Source organism: Notolabrus celidotus, chromosome 20 (assembly GCF_009762535.1).
Source record: "Notolabrus celidotus isolate fNotCel1 chromosome 20, fNotCel1.pri, whole genome shotgun sequence".
NCBI lineage: Eukaryota > Metazoa > Chordata > Actinopteri > Labriformes > Labridae > Notolabrus > Notolabrus celidotus.
In genome coordinates this window covers 17,223,471-17,240,109 of record NC_048291.1, presented here as the reverse complement: position 1 = coordinate 17,240,109, position 16,639 = coordinate 17,223,471, and the positions used below count along the sequence as shown (strand labels likewise).

Genomic DNA, 16,639 nt, shown 5'->3' with positions numbered 1-16,639 from the left:
AACTCCAGCACCTGAAGAAGCACGCAAAAGCACGGAGAAGAGCCAGACAATCACAGAGGTCAAACAACCCAGTCGGGCCAACACCTACCCTAGACGCCGGGAACCCTGGACAAGGCATCAGCCACAACATTCTCTGCACCTTTGATGTGGCGGATGTCCAAACAATACGACTGCAAGTACAGCATCCATCGCATCAACCTGCGATTAGGGCAATGGACTGAGTGCAAGAAAGTTATGGGGTTGTGGTCCGTGTACACAACCAGAGGAACACTAGAGCCGACGTAAACATCGAAATGCTGCAGAGCCCAGATCAGCGCCAGGGTCTCCTTCTCAATCACAGAGTAGTTCAACTGAAATTGATTAAATTTCTTAGAGAAAAAACTCACAGGACGATCGATACCATCTAGGCCGGCCTGGAACAGCACCGCTCCCGTCCCCACATCACTCGCATCCACATGCAGGCTGAACGGCTGATCCATGCGCGGAGCTGCAAGAACAGGAGGGGAACACAACACATCCTTCACACGGACAAAGGCCTGCTGGCACAAAGCTGACCACACAAACTTAACTTTTCCCTTAAGCAAGTTAGTCAGGGGAGCTACCACTGTGGAAAAGTTCTTAAGAAAACTGCGATAATACCCAACAAGGCCAAGAAAACGCTGAAGCTCCTTTTTAGTGGTAGGGACTGCATATTCCGCAATCGCGCTTACCTTCGCTTGAACAGCACACACTTCTCCCTGACCCACGACCTTGCCGAGGTACGTGACAGTGGCCTTGGCAAACTCACACTTCGCCAAGTTAATGGTCAGACCTGCCCCACTCAAACGGTCAAAAAGTGCCTTGATCCGAGCCAAATGTTCATCCCATGTATGGCTATAAACCACCACATCATCTAAGTAAACTGCACAACCTTCCAACCCTACCACCACCATGTTCATGAGACGCTGGAAAGTTGCGGGCGCATTCCGAAGACCAAAACTCATCACCTCATAGGAGAACAACCCAGAGGGCGTAATGAAAGCCGAGATCTCCTTCGCCCTCGGGGACAGAGGAACCTGCCAGTACCCCTTAAGAAGATCAAACTTACTGACAAACTTTGCGGAACCAACCTGGTCAACACAGTCCTCAATCCGCGGCAACGGAAAAGCATCAGGTTTGGTAACCGCATTTACCTTGCGATAGTCAGTGCAAAACCTGGGACTCTTGTCAGACTTTTCAACCAACAAACAAGGTGAAGCCCAACTTGAATTAGAGTGTCCTGCAATGCTGTTATCAAGCATATACTGAATCTCTGCGTCCACTATCCTGCGCTTCTCATCAGACACACGGTAAAAACGCTGACGGATAGGCTGTGCGCTGCCAACATCTATGTCATGCTCTATCAAATGTGTTCGACCCGGCGTATCCCCAAACAAACAAGGATAATCTCGCAGAAGAGCAGACACCTCGGCCCGTCTTCCCGCGGACAAATGACCAAGCAGAGAGTCAAGACTGCGCAAGGTCTCCGAGTTCCTCAGCCGACCACGCAGCAAACATTCGTCGGGTGCTGTCACCCCATCATCCTCACCCGCACAGACCGGACCCCCCACCGCCGCCGATGCTGAAAGAGGTCCAGACTCCCGAGCATAGTAAGGTTTTAAAAGGTTCACGTGGCAGAGTTGAGTCGCTTTCCTGCGCGCTGGCGTGGACAACACATAATTCTGACTAGACACCTGGCGCAACACAGTAAAGGGGCCAGTAAACCTAGCTTGAAACGGTGAACTCACAATGGGCAATAAGGCCAGGACCTGATCCCCCGAACGAAACTCACGCTGCTCACACCTCCGGTCATACAGACGTTTCATCTTCCCCTGCGCAGACGACAAGTTCGATTGAGCCATCAACCCCGCAGAGTATAACCGATGCCTAAACCCGTCAACATACTCTCGCAGATCGCCTGGAGGTTCCGCAGGGGCAACCGGGTCACGCAACAGAGCAAGCGGACCCCGAACGGCGTGGCCAAAAACGAGCTCATTCGGGCTAAAACCGGTGCTTTCCTGTATCACTTCACGAGCAGCCAACAGAAGCCACGGCAGCCCCTCCTCCCAGTCCTGATTCAGCTCTACACAATATTTACGCAGCATAGACTTCAACGTCTGGTGGAACCTCTCCAAAACGCCTTGGCTCTGAGCGTGGTACGCCGAAGACTGGTCATGACGCACGTCCAACTGCCTCAACACCTGCGCAAATAGCTTAGACGAAAAATTGGAACCCTGGTCACTCTGGATCACCTTCGGAATACCGAAAATCGAAATGAACCTTGTAAGGGCTTTCACTACAGCTTTCGTGGTGATGGAACGCAGGGGATATGCAGCTGGATACCTGGTCCGCTGACACATCACCGTAAGCAAGTACTTACAACCTGACCTAGATGGAGGCAAGGGGCCAACACAGTCAATAACCAAGTGCTCGAATGGCTGGGCTATTGCCGGAATGGGACACAGTGGAGCCGGTTTTATGCACTGATTGGGCTTACCTGCAAGTTGACATGTGGGACAAGATTTAATATACTGGGACACATCCCTCTTCATACGAGGCCAAAAGAAATACCGCAAGATATAATTGTATGTCTTGCGGACACCAAGATGCCCTGACTGGTCATGTGATGTCTTCAGGACCTCCCCCCGAAACTTCTCAGGAACCACAACTTGAAACACAGGCTCTCCAACGAAATCTTCCCCATGTGCCAACCATTTCCTCACCAGCAGCTCCCCCTGCAGCACGTAACCTCCGGCTGCACTGCTGCCCTCCTCAGGGCAGAGAACCGCATCGAACAACTGCCTCAGAGAGGGATCAGCTCTCTGCTCAGCCGCTAGGTCCCCGTGAGATACAGACAACAACGTGTCAGGAACAAGAACCGAATCCGCCCCGCTCACCTCTTCCTCCTGCTCTGTCTCGCCCTGTGCATGGCTCATAGCCCGCGTCACAGCACAAGCTGTGAACACCTCTGGGAAACATAAAGAATTCACATCCGGATTACCAGACATAGTGGGCGTAGACGACACGATAGGAGGCGGTGGAACCTCCGCCCACACACGGCTGCCAGCCAGGCCGTTACCAAGAATGACGTCCACTCCCTCAATTGGCAGTGCAGGACGCACCCCCATGGCAACTTCACCCTGCACCAACCCACAGTTAATGACAACAGTATGCAGCGGTACAGGCACAACCCCTAACCCCATACCCCGCATCAAGATCACATCACCTGTGTCCGAGCCATTAGAAAAAGGCAAAACAGAGCTCAGAATGTATGAATCATGTGCTGCCGTGTCTCTCAAAATCTTCACCGGCACGCTACCGCTACCTCCTGGGAGAGACACCCTGCCGTCCGACACGAAGGCGGAGAAACCAGGCTCCTCCAACCGGCATGACTCTCCAAACTCGACCTGCTGATGGGGAAAAACAGAAACAGGTTCCACAGCAACAGCACAGACAGCTGAATTCCCTGGCCCACTGCCACTCCCCCTCTTAGCGTTAGCTTTCGGGCACTCTGCTTTCCAGTGCCCTCTACCCTTACAAAAATGACACACTGTTGACGAGTCCAACTGGGACTGCCCTCGGTTGTCTCGCTCAGGTTTACCAAAGCGTGCATGATTCTCTTCCCCCCATCTACCTGGCACATAATACCTACCCCCATGCACCTGGCCCCGGAAGTCTCTGTCCCCCCTGTGCGTCAGCACATACTCATCAGCCAGCGCAGCGGCCTCCGCAGCAGTACTCACCTTACGTTCGCTGATGTACACAGCAATGTGGCTGGGTAGAGAATTTTTAAACTGCTCCAACACGACCAACTCACACAAGGCATCATACGTGTCAACATGCAAAGCTGTACACCACCGGCTAAACAAAGTGACCAGGTCCCTGGCAAACTCCAAATGACTCTGCTCGCCAGACCTCTCCCAAGACCTGAACCTCTGGCGATAAGTCTCAGGGACCAACTCATACGCCTTCAAAACAACCGACTTAACCGCTGAGTAGACCCTACTCTCTGCAACGCTCAGAGCAGAGTACGCCTCCTGTGCCTTACCCGTTAAAACACACTGCAATAGCAAGGTCTGATCCGCCTCAGCCCAGCCTCTCCTCTCAGCTACACGCTCAAACAGTACAAAAAACGTATCCGGGTCTCGATCATTAAATTGTGGAACCAACCGCAAACTACTGGCAATATCAAATGAAGAAGCCCTATCAGAAACGTCAGAGGCTCGGCCGCCACCTGCAGCAGGTAAACTTAACCGACGCTCCTCTATCTGTAATCGTTTTATTTCTACCTCCGTCCTCAGCCTCTCCACTGCCAACTTCTCCCTCTCCGTCTGCAGGAGCAACAGCTCTCGTCTTTGTTCGAAACTCAGACCAGTTTCACTGTCGCTAGACTCCTTCACGTCTTCCAACACAGGACCAACAGCATACCTACAAAGCCCAAAAACACCCTGATCAGACAGATTGACCTTAAGAATCCCCTTGATGTTCTCTTTCATCCTTTTATCGCCGACCTCCACACTATAATGCTCAGCAATCCGGATCAACTGTTCCCGTGAGCATCCATCCAGAAGCTCCTCTGATGGCGCTCGGATAAACTCCTCCACACTCGCCATGCTCAGGCCAATGCTCATCTGTACACAAATAGACACACACACTCGCTACTCACCTATCGCGGACAAAAAAAAACACACGGCACACCGTGCTCCACACAGCCTTCCGTACAAAACGTCACCGCAGCTTCGTCCCTCTGACTACCTAACAGAAACTGGCTAGACTCCCCCCCTAGTCTTCAGGTGTTACTCGTAGTGGGTATTTACGCACGGCATTGACGGCAATAATCAAATTATCTGCCTTCAACGACAATAGCCCGTCAGCCCGGGAAAGCAACCATTACCTGGCGACTCCCCAGCAGCAGCGGATGTGCCCCCGAGACAACTGCTCCGGCCACTTTCACACCACACTAACAAAACCCCCCAACGAACTCCAAAGGAAGTCCGCTCTGAAGCCTACAGGGACAGAAGACTGCAGTAACTTACCATTCGCGTACTCGGCTGTTAACCTCCCTGTCCTCGTCTCAACTCCCCTCGATCAGCTGTGAATCATTCATTCACACACTCACGTAGCTTCGAACAGCTGTGTGCATGACGTCACACCTTTACAACCGGGTCACATTCACAAAAATCTCCCAGTAGCAAACCTACCTGGGGAAAAAAAAACCGGACGAGCCCCCATTTGTTACGTCCCGGCTCATAGGACGCAACAAAAACGGGAGAGGAGACGAAGTATACGAAAGTGATTACAAATTTATTACAAAAAGTAAGATAATAGTGCACAACGAAAACACAACAGGAGCGCCACGCCGCGGTGTCGCCACGGGGTGAGAGCAGAGGGGTGCCCGACCAGAGAGCCCCACGCCGGTTGGGAGAGCTCTTTATACCGACTGCCCCAGGTGCAGCTCATCACCTTAACGACCCAGACCTGCGAAGACACACACACAGACACACAGACACACAGACACACCTAGTGGTGTGGAGGGGTCGTCACACTAATCCAAACTCAGCAACCAAGAACAGAAAAAACACATCTGCTTTAACCCTGGTTCGCTTTTTTCTGCCATCTTTCTTTTGTTTTGTTCTGAGTTTAAACAAGCTCTCTGATTCCTGAGATTTGTATCAGCTACCGCTCCAGCAGCTGTGTTACAGACCTCTACAAAGCATTCTGCTCAGTGTAATCTATCAGTCATTGCTTAGTACTTTTCAAAAATATATCACATCATATCTTAAACAGAGGTAAAAGAGGAGAGGTGGAATCCTTGCCTATGAAATGGTACAACCCTTCAAGTCCCTGGTGCATCATCAATAGTCATCGATGGCGTTTAAAGCAGCATGTGAAAAAATGTGATGCTAGCTTGCTGTCTAGTTATATCAACACATCATCAGCATACTGGAAATTATTTCAATGCTTGTTCAATAAAAATGACCATAATACACTGAAACGGCATTAAACTAAGATGATTCAATGGTTATCATAATTCTCTAATATGATACAGAAAGGAAACACACTCGTGCATTTCTTCCATCTCTCAAAAAGCGGTGGCTGATGATTCACAAGGCATTATGGGAGATTTCTAATACTACATTCGAAGTGTGCTTTTGATGAATCTCCATTTGAAGGGCGATGGCACTGAAACACTTTGGCTTCTATGGAGCTATATCCAGGTCAAATGTTTTGATCATTTGAAAAAAATAATTAAAACTGAAAGTTCAAGTTTTGAGCTTGAAATTTGAAAAATAAATCAATGTATTCAAAATAAAAATGAGCATATGAAAAGTTTTTTCAAGTAAAATTTTTTTTTGATTGAACTCTGAAATTATTTGAACAAATTATTTATTTTCAATTTTCACTTTCATAAATATTTTAATATTTAAGGTCTTATTTTTTTCAGTTTCATATTTTATGTTTCAGCTTCAAATCCAGATTTTTCCAGTTTCAAATCGTTTTTTTTCGCATTCAGATCTTTTTTTCACTTTCAGATTGTATTTTTTCAGTTTCAGACTTTTGACCCTGTCCTGTCGTGGGAGGCATGGCATCCACTGAAAGGGGCGTTGAATCATGAGTGATGGCATAACAAGGAAGGCTTAGAACCTCCCTCGAGCACGTTGCCTTCAGGAAACGTAGGTACCGCGAGCACTGCGACTCTTCGCTGTCTTTACAGCAAATTCACGGATTGGCAGAGAAAAAACGAACGCCAGTGGCAAAGTTCCGTTTAGCAAGCGGTGTCAGACTATTCTCGGCACTAATGGCGGTATAAGAGCGATAAACTAGGCCAGATTTTGCAGTTCAACAGCCCCACTGTAGGGTTGACGTTTCCCACTTCCACCTACCACAGTGAACGCACCGCCCGCGATGGCCGCTCAACCAGGGCAACCTGCCGGCGACAGCATACAGGTAAGAAATAATCACTGTTTTTTGGAGAGATACTACGGAGCCCCTAAAGTGACATGTGCAGAATTTTTTTTTTGGAAAGTATCTCTGCGCACGAGATACTTTCTCGTGAGCACGAGATACTTTCTCGTGAGCACCAGATACTTTCTCGTGAGCACCAGATAATTTCTCGTGCGCACGAGAAAGTATCTGTTGCTCACGAGAAAGTATCTCGTGCGCACGAGAAAGTATCTGTTGCTCACGAGAAAGTACCAGCCAATCATAGTGTAGATTCCAGGGTATGTGGTTGTGAAGCGATCCCTTTAGCCATGCCCGAGACCAGAGCGCACCGAGACCAGAACGCACCGAGACCAGAGCGCACCGAGACCAAGACTAGTCGATATCATCCCGCATTTAGGCAGTTATTTAATGAGGACTATGTTTGATCCTTTGTTACAATGGGTAGCCTATCTGCAAACATTCAAATAATTTCAGAGTTGAATCAAAAAAAAATTTAACTTGAAAAAACTTTTCATATGCTCATTTTTATTTTGAAAACATTGATTTATTTTTCAAATTTCAAGCTCAAAACTTTAACTTTCAGTTATAATTTTTTTTTTTCAAATGATCAAAACATTTGACCTGGATATAGCTCCATAGGCTTCCCCTTCCAGCCTCAACAAGAATCTGGACCACCAAATCCTTGAAGTGAATGCCCAAACCGTAGGGGTAGGGCTAAGCGGTGGGGCGAGAGTATAGAGTGTATAAATAATGGAACAAGTATCTGTGATGCCACCCATCTTTTCCTGAGCGCTGTTCTGAAGCCAGTTGTTGGTGGGAGCCATATTGGTAATGCTGAGCTCAACCAAACTTAGTGTGAGGTAAGGAGGCGGGGTTTGAGCCTCCTAGCCAACAGCTACAGTGTTTCTGTCAGTCCAGCCTGCCTGAAAAAAATTCAGCCCCCGGACAGTGTGTGTCGATAGAGAAATGAGCTAAGCAGACCGAAGCTGTTTTTTGAACCAGGCTGTAAACATGTTTACTTCTGCTGTAAAGATGGTCTTTTTTGAATTGGTGTGAATGTGGTTTCCGGTGTTTCTGCAGCCAGCCTCAAGCGGATTCTCGATGAATTGCAGTTTATAACACTTCTGCACAGAGGTGCTTTGCTAAGAGGTGAAATGGGCAGGATGGGGCAGATCTGTGTGTGTGCTTGTCTGAATCGTTGCAACATAATGTGGAAGCCTCACACAAAGCCTCAAATCCAGATTTTTCCAGTTTCAAATCGTTTTTTTTCGCATTCAGATCTTTTTTTCACTTTCAGATTGTATTTTTTCAGTTTCAGACTTTTGACCCTGTCCTGTCGTGGGAGGCGTGGCATCCGCTGAAAGGGGCGTTGAATCATGAGTGATGGCATAACAAGGAAGGCTTAGAACCTCCCTCGAGCACGTTGCCTTCAGGAAACATAGGTACCGCGAGCACTGCGACTCTTCGCTGTCTTTACAGCAAATTCACGGATTGGCAGAGAAAAAACGAACGCCAGTGGCAAAGTTCCGTTTAGCAAGCGGTGTCAGACTATTCTCGGCACTAATGGCGGTATAAGAGCGATAAACTAGACTAGCCAGATTTTGCAGTTCAACAGCCCCACTGTAGAGAAAGTATCTCGTGCGCACGATATACTTTCTCGTGAGCACGAGATACTTTCTCGTGAGCACCAGATACTTTTTCGTGAGCACCAGATACTTTCTCGTGCGCACGAGAAAGTATCTGTTGCTCACGAGAAAGTATCAGCCAATCATAGTGTAGATTCCAGGGTATGTGGTTGTGAAGCGATCCCTTTAGCCATGCCCGAGACCAGAGCGCACCGAGACCAGAACGCACCGAGACCAGAGCGCACTGAGACCAGAACGCACCGAGACCAGAGCGCACCGAGACCAAGACTAGTCGATATCATCCCGCATTTAGGCAGTTATTTAATGAGGACTATGTTTGATCCTTTGTTACAATGGGTAGCCTATCTGCAAACGTTTTATCCTCACCCCGTTACTGTATGATTGATCAGTCTGACGTTCGTTTACCTGCATATGAAAAGTGCTATAATTCCTTTAATTTGAACATTATACTGAAGAACTGATTTAGCTAGTCTTTGGTAGTCTTTGGTAGTCTTTGGCAAATCAAAGTGAACTTATTTTTATTGATCAGATATTATCTGTGGTTATAATACTGTTAAATGTTGTCACTAGATGGCGCCCTTGCTCTTTGTATTGTACTGTTCTGTCAAAGGTTACACTGTGGGTGCAGATGTGACGTCATCACACAGTATTTGTGCCCTGTTATGTTAATGAAGAGGAGAGCAGGAGATTATGTTTCATGCCAGGATATTAATGATGAAACCTCCTTTACGGCCTCAATAAATATGTCAAAGTCTAAAAAGTAGAGACTGACTCAAGCTTTGCTTATTCTCCACAGCAAGAAGACACCTGCGCACTCCAGTGCTTTACAAATACATTGAGCAATTTCCTAATCAGTGTTCTATTAGCTTTGATATACCAGCAGTGTAAAACGGACTTCAGTAAATCTGGACCAAGCATAAAACATCATCATAGTGTTAACATAATGGGTTAAAGGAATTATAGCACTTTTCATATGCAGGTAAACGAACGTCAGACTGATCAATCATACAGTAACGGGGTGAGGATAAAACGTTTGCAGATAGGCTACCCATTGTAACAAAGGATCAAACATAGTCCTCATTAAATAACTGCCTAAATGCGGGATGATATCCGTAGTATCTCTCCAAAAAACAGTGATTATTTCTTACCTGTATGCTGTCGCCGGCAGGTTGCCCTGGTCGCGGCGGTGCGTTCACTGTGGTAGGTGGAAGTGGGAAACGTCATCCCTACAGTGGGGCTGTTGAACTGCAAAATCTGGCCTAGTTTATCGCTCTTATACCGCCATTAGTGCCGAGAATAGTCTGACACCGCTTGCTAAACGGAACTTTGCCACTGGCGTTCGTTTTTTCTCTGCCAATCCGTGAATTTGCTGTAAAGACAGCGAAGAGTCGTAGTGCTCGCGGTACCTACGTTTCCTGAAGGCAACGTGCTCGAGGGAGGTTCTAAGCCTTCCTTGTTATGCCATCACTCATGATTCAACGCCCCTTTCAGCGGATGCCACGCCTCCCACGACAGGACAGGGTCAAAAGTCTGAAACTGAAAAAATACAATCTGAAAGTGAAAAAAAGATCTGAATGCGAAAAAAAACGATTTGAAACTGGAAAAATCTGGATTTGAAGCTGAAACATAAAATATGAAACTGAAAAAAATAAGACCTTAAATATTATAATATTTATGAAAGTGAAAATTGAAAATAAATAATTTGTTCAAATAATTTCAGAGTTGAATCAAAAAAAAATTAACTTGAAAAAACTTTTCATATGCTCATTTTTATTTTGAATACATTGATTTATTTTTCAAATTTCAAGCTCAAAACTTGAACTTTCAGTTTTAATTATTTTTTTCAAATGATCAAAACATTTGACCTGGATATAGCTCCATAGAGGCGGGGGCGGAGCTACTTCTCCGTTCATTCAGTGTTGAGGCTATTTATAGCTATGGATCAGAAGGAGCTGCGTGAGAGATCGGCTGAGTATAAAACAATATAAAATGAAGAAAAAAAGGAACGGTAAAAGTAGCGACTGGACAGCCCAATGTAACGAAGTAAAAGTACATTTTTTATTTTTTTTTTAAAGTTATATTTTTGGCCTTTTTGCCTTTATTATATAGTACAGCTGAAGAGTGACAGGAAATGTGGGGAGTAGAGAGTGGGGGAAGACATGCAGGAAATGGTCGACCGGCCGGGAATCGAACCGGCGACCCCTGCGACGAGGACTGTAGCCTCTGTATGTGGGGCGCTTAGACCGCTAGGCCACCAGCGCCCCTAAAGTACATATTTTTTAACACAAATGTACTTGAGTAGGAGTAAAAAGTACTCTGCAAAATAAATACTCTCAGAAGTACAATTTTTTGAAAAAACTACTCAAGTACATGTAACGGAGTAAATGTAACTCGTTACTACCCACCTCTGCCTACCAATGTAGTATACCGTACGTACTGCATACTGCTTTTGAAGGTAGTATGTAATATGATTTTTCTGTTTTGTAGTATGCTGGGTCAGGCGTTGCAGGATTTTCGGTCTGAAAGTGAATGTAAACAATGGCCAAGCTGATAGCGAAACTGCTTCTTTAGCATTCGCCTACTATTTAGACTTTGTCCCCTCTTGCTCTTTGGTAGGTGGATCCGCCCCATCCTGTTGCCTAACTTCCGAAAGTGGTCACCGACCCAGGTAGGTTAGTAGCAGCCATCGCTGTCTGTATTTAAATTGTCTGTCAGCATGCTCCATTGTTTTGTTGTGCTTTTGCGATGTTGCAGCTCCCAGCCTTAGGAGCAGAAAGCTTGCCTCTCTCTCAGATCATGCTGTGAAGCGCCTGACTGGTATGTACGCCGTATGATGTTTGATTCATTGATCCCGCTAATCATGTAGCTCTCATTGAAATGGCCTTTATTTCTATTTAGATGTTATTCTGACCAATTGGCGGGGGGAGCTGGGATCACCGCTGTTTTGCGAAGCCCTTGTTTTGCCTCGATTCCGTTTCCCAAACAACCGTTCGACTGTACTGCAGTCTTTGCTGTCTTGTGACACTGCTTAGCTTTGCCTGTCTGCCTGCCTGCCTGTAAGCCATCTTCCTGCTTGCTGCTGCCTGCCTGCAAGCCGTCTTGCCTGACTGCCTGCCTTCTACGCACCTCGGTGCGGAGCCCTGCTTCTAAGCCCAGCTGTTTGTCCACCGTGGGCGCTTCAGCTGTTGGGTTGCCGAGGCATGCTGACCGATTCGTGGGACCAATGCATGCAGCTGCTCTTCCTCTGCAGCAACCAGTCGAGCTGGAACTATTTTACCTCTTTTTCTTGATTTGGACTTAATGGACTCTGGGGGGTATGGGATTTGAGTATTTTGTGTTACTGCCATTAGTATTGTTTTCCTTTAATTTGCTGACTTGATTTACCATTTGAATAAGTTATTTAACTTGCTTATTTTTTGATTTAGTTATTTTGGGCAGCTTCAGTAGTTTCTTTTGATAATCAACTTATCATCTTTTTTTGTTTGCTGCCCATTAGTGTTTTTGGTTTTGTGTGTTATTATTATTATGTGTTTTTCATTTCTATTTACTGTTTCTGTTTGTTTCTCTTTCTTTCAGTGGCTGAGAGCCTGGTCGTGGCACTGGTGACCTGGGTGGTGGTTCCTTCCTTCTTTGTATGCTGTGTGACCCATTTGAGGTTTCCACAATTGTGTGTGTAGGTTCTTCCCGTGTGATTGGAGTGTTTTCAATTAGATTTTTCTCACTGGGATCCCTCCCCTCAACCCTTCGCACCCGTTGAGCCTCAGCCACATCCCCTCTATCACCCCCCATTTTATGAATGGATGCTTTCTATTTGTTAAATAATTTTAAAGAATAATTTTAAGATCATGATAATAAAATAATTGTCGTAGCGTGAACCTTGTCTCAAGCTCCTCTGTGTATACATATATTGAACCAGTGTGCAATTGAAGTGTGTTAAACTGTCTTTAATATTTCCCTGAGTGAAATTCCCAGGGTGGCGTTGCCCTACCCTTATGCTGCCACACACTGCAAGCTCAACAAACTACCAACAAAGGTATGAACACTCAAACAACAAAGTCATATCATTCAGCAAGCCCTTCTACACCTAGGTTCCCTGTATCTGCGCCCTGAGGGGAGTGGGATGAGGTTTAGGGGATGTGTGATGTCCTGTTCTATTGAGGTTGCGATGCGTATGATGGCTCTGTTGTTTAAGTCTGTGAGGTTTGGTGTGGGTAGACCGATTATTTTAGAGGCTGTGGTGGTTATGGTGTGAGTTTGGTCTTGTTTTTTACAGATAGCATGTTGTAGAAGCAGGTGGAGCAGTACAGGAGGATGGATTGAATCATGCTTTGATACAGCAGCAGGAGGAGACGGGGGGCATCATAGAGTCCTTTCATTTTACGGATGGCTGACAGTCTTTGATGTCTCCTTTTTTGAATGTCACTGGTGTGCTGGTTGAACGTGAATTGGTTGTCCAATGTTACCCCGAGGTATTTAAAGCTGTCAACTGTTTATACTGCTTGATGGGTATAGAGTGCTGAGGGGCTGATTATTAATTATTTGTCTTAGTGACATTGAGATGGAGATGGTTATCCTCGCACCACTGAGTTAAGTGTGTAATGGTGTTGTGGTAGTCCAGGACAGTTGTTGTCTGTGAGCAGAGAGATGATGGCTGTGTCGTCTCAGTATTTGAGGTATGTAGCAGTGGGTGATGGACTGGTGCAGTCATTGGTGTAGATGGTGTGAATGTGGCAGGGCGGGCTAATAGCTAAAGTTTAAACAGAAATGGTAACCGGCAACGCCACCCGGGGACCTGTACCCCAGTAACTATAGAGCAACACTTGATTATGATTAAACCAGGTCACACAGGTAAGAACTGATGAAGGCAGGGACAGGGTGTCAATATAAGTTCTTCAGTTTATTAAATTGAACGAATGGCAAAACTTCATTAATTTACCTGAGGGGGGAGAAAGGAAGGGATACAACTAAACAACAAACAAATCAGGGTTAAAGAGTATTTTATTTTATAACACTTAAAATAATTCTACAAAAGTTAAAATTATTATTAAAAACTGCAATGAAACCCCAACATAAACTAACCAACCAAATTAGACTGAACAATAAGAAATCCAAATAAACAAGATCAACTTGAAGGTGACATATTACACCCTTTTTCATCAAAATATATTGGTCTAAGAGGTCCCCAAAACATGTTTTTAAAGTTTATTGCTCATAAAAACACTTTGAAATCAGATTTTGGCATGCCTGTAAACCCCTCTTATTCAGCCCTGCTCAGAACAGTCTGTTTTCTCTCTGACCACGCTCCCTTCGGAAGTGGATGTGGCCTCGGCTGCCCAGCACATTGATCTAATGTTTACATGTTGCATGCATAGACATGGCTGCTCACAGATCCGCGTTACTTCAACCCTCTGAATTTGATCCAGAATCTGATCCTGATGGAGAGGCGCCTGCAGCAGGGCCTTTCTGAACCATTGGTCACAGATTTTGTGTTTCTTGCTGTTTATTTGTCAGTATGTGGACATGTGTCTTGGTACACAGCTACGAAATGTAGCTATGTGGCTATGCTAACTAGCGCTAGCACTTTTCAATGAAAAATAAAAATCATCCACTAGATCTTCAAATCTGTAGACGTGGGGAGTAAAACTGACCTTTGTGTTTATTAAGACAGCCTACAACTAGCATGCCTCCCTCCTAAGCTCCTTGTTAGCACACGTGTGCAGGTAATGAAAACGGAGGAGGGTTTGAGTTGTATTTTATACAGTCTATGGGCTGAACAAGCTCTGAGCTCTGATCTCCGTTATAGACCGGATGTCGATGTGACAAATGAAAAACACGGAGAACTGAAACGGCTCGTTTCAGCATACATTTACAGAAAGGTGGAGAAATCAGAAGTGCAGGGGGTGCTACCACATACTCACCTTGGTGAAGCACAGCAAACACACAACAGGTGGTGAGGGAAGCTGGTTTGGGAGGCTAGGCACCCCGGGTGAGGGGTGCTTTGCCTTACCTAGCCTAACCCTACCCATCCAGCACAAGGACTGTTCACCCCCCTCCCCTCAGGAAGAAAGTTGCGCAGCCTAAAAGCCAGAACACAAGGCTAAGGTGTAGCTTCTTTCCAGAAGCTGAGACTTGTGAACTCTCTGACCTAGGTATGTTCTCTGCACTTTACCGCTGTGACTGCATGAACACATGACTGCACTTTCCTCGCTGGTTTTAAACTACTTTTTTATATTTACTTACTGTAGGCTTTAGGTTATGTATTTATGTATTTATTTATTTATATAGCTACATTTTTGTCTTGTTATCTATTCTGTATGCTGGCTGGACCTGAGTAATGTGTTTTGTTCCTTCATGTTTTTAAATGTGATTGAATGATAATAAAGTGAACCTTGAACCTTGAATATTGAGGAGGAACAAATTAACCTTGTGCTTAACTTGCGACTGCAAAAATGTACTAAGCATGCTATCACAGCTTATCACCAAATTAGTGAAAAATTGCACATGGTGCCTGTATGCATGACAACACACCCATTAGCCACACCTAATGCTGGCAAGCTTACTCTAAACCACAGAAATATCAATCAGTCGAAAACCCTACACGAAAACCTACAACCGCTGTACTGTAGTTAACATAACGTAACATCTAACAATGTTTAAGTGAATAGACTACACCACAAAATATGTCCACTCTATGAAGTAAAAACAGAAAAAAAAATACATGGTAGCTTGTGGAAAAAATGTGAACTTGTATTTTGAAAATTTTCACTTGTAAAAAATATTCATACAGTCACAAAAAAAATATTCACACATGTGTAGATTGATATTTACAACCACAACTCAGTGATTACAACCTCTCAAATCGGTCCCTGTAACTTCACGAATGAGCTTTCCTCACATTGCAAAGTGACGAATCTGCGACGCTTGACTTTTGCAACACTTCTTGCACTGATGTGTTGCAAAAATAATTTGCACTTGTAGCTGTGGGGGGAGGGGCAGAGGAGGAGGGGCTCGGTGGTGGTGGGGTGAGAGGTCAACCAATCAGAAATCAGAAGACGAAGCGCTGTTCTGCTCTGCTGTCCTCCTCCCTGTATCAGACGGCTGCCCAGCTCCGGGCTTCTTCCTGCTACAGGCTATGGGGGACATGACCGGACTCTGCTTCTAACTATGTGTTTAAAAACTTTAAAAGTGTCGGAAAGTTCTTTTCAGTTATATGACAAGGAGATAAGCACCGGTTCTGCTTCTTACAGTGATTTTTTTTATTGTTTTTGACGTGGGGTTTTATGAGTTTCATGTTACAGATAGATACTAGCCACACTAGTTTGTGATCTGCTGGTATATCTAATTCCCAAAGGTCTAGAGGGACTGTTACCAAGTCTTGCTTGTGACAGCATGATGTTTTCTCGGTTCATTGTGTGTAAACTGTAAACATTAGCTCACAGTTTACACACCTGCACCACCAGGTAACGTGAGAATCTCTCCTGCTCTCCAGTTTAGCTAAGATATTTCGCTACTTTTTCCTCTGGTGCATTGAATCATCTTTTCCTCACTAAACTTCGGCTCATAAAGGTGTCCACGGGTGTTCCACATTAAATGGCGTGACATCGGCACTATCAAAATCACTCATTATTAAGTCTGGTTGTATTTTTGTGACTTTGAAGCTGCAGACCTGAACCTCTCCCCACAGCTACAAGTGCAAATTATTTTTGCAACACATCAGTGCGATTGCGTGATTGTAAATATCAATCTACACGTGTGAATATTTTTTTTGTGACTGTATGAATATTTTTACAAGTGAAAATTTCAAAATACAAGTTCACATTTTTTCCACAAGGCTACCATGTATTTTTTTTCTGTAATTTCAAATTCAGTTCACGTGTGTGAAATTTTTTCAGCCAGCTGCCTTGCAAAGGCCGAAAGCCCACCCTAGTCTCATGTTGTGGTGAATGTGAGCTGAGGGGATTTTTTGGTAACGTGATGACAAACGGTTTGTATTAAGATGAATGAGTGCCTTATGATTACATAATATTCAG

General features: G+C 45.3%; 1 protein-coding gene and 1 long non-coding RNA gene across 2 annotated transcripts; one reads left to right on the top strand and one right to left on the bottom strand.

Moving 5' to 3' along the window:
• Window positions 1-297: 297 nt before the first annotated feature.
• Window positions 298-4,631, bottom strand: LOC117832370. Its single transcript, XM_034711462.1, has 2 exons — window positions 711-4,631; window positions 298-487 (listed from the first exon to the last, which is right to left on the bottom strand). The coding sequence occupies exons 1-2, from the start codon at window positions 4,629-4,631 to the stop codon at window positions 404-406; spliced, it is 4,005 nt and encodes a 1,334-aa protein (XP_034567353.1). The 3' UTR covers window positions 298-403.
• Window positions 4,632-11,225: 6,594 nt separating this feature from the next.
• LOC117831746 lies at window positions 11,226-12,449 on the top strand. Its single transcript, XR_004635065.1, has 3 exons — window positions 11,226-11,277; window positions 11,364-11,426; window positions 12,186-12,449. It is a non-coding gene; the product is annotated as an uncharacterized LOC117831746 (long non-coding RNA).
• The last annotated feature ends 4,190 nt before the right edge of the window (window positions 12,450-16,639 follow it).

Bases quoted from the DNA above. Each gene is read 5' to 3' on its own strand.
- LOC117832370 (XM_034711462.1), bottom strand. From the start codon at position 4,631: ATGGCGAGTGTGGAGGAGTTTATCCGAGCGCCATCAGAGGAGCTTCTG. The intron at 488-710 runs GTAAGCGCGATT...CTGTTCTTGCAG, and splicing joins TGTGTGCTGTTCAAGCGAAG to CTCCGCGCATGGATCAGCCG.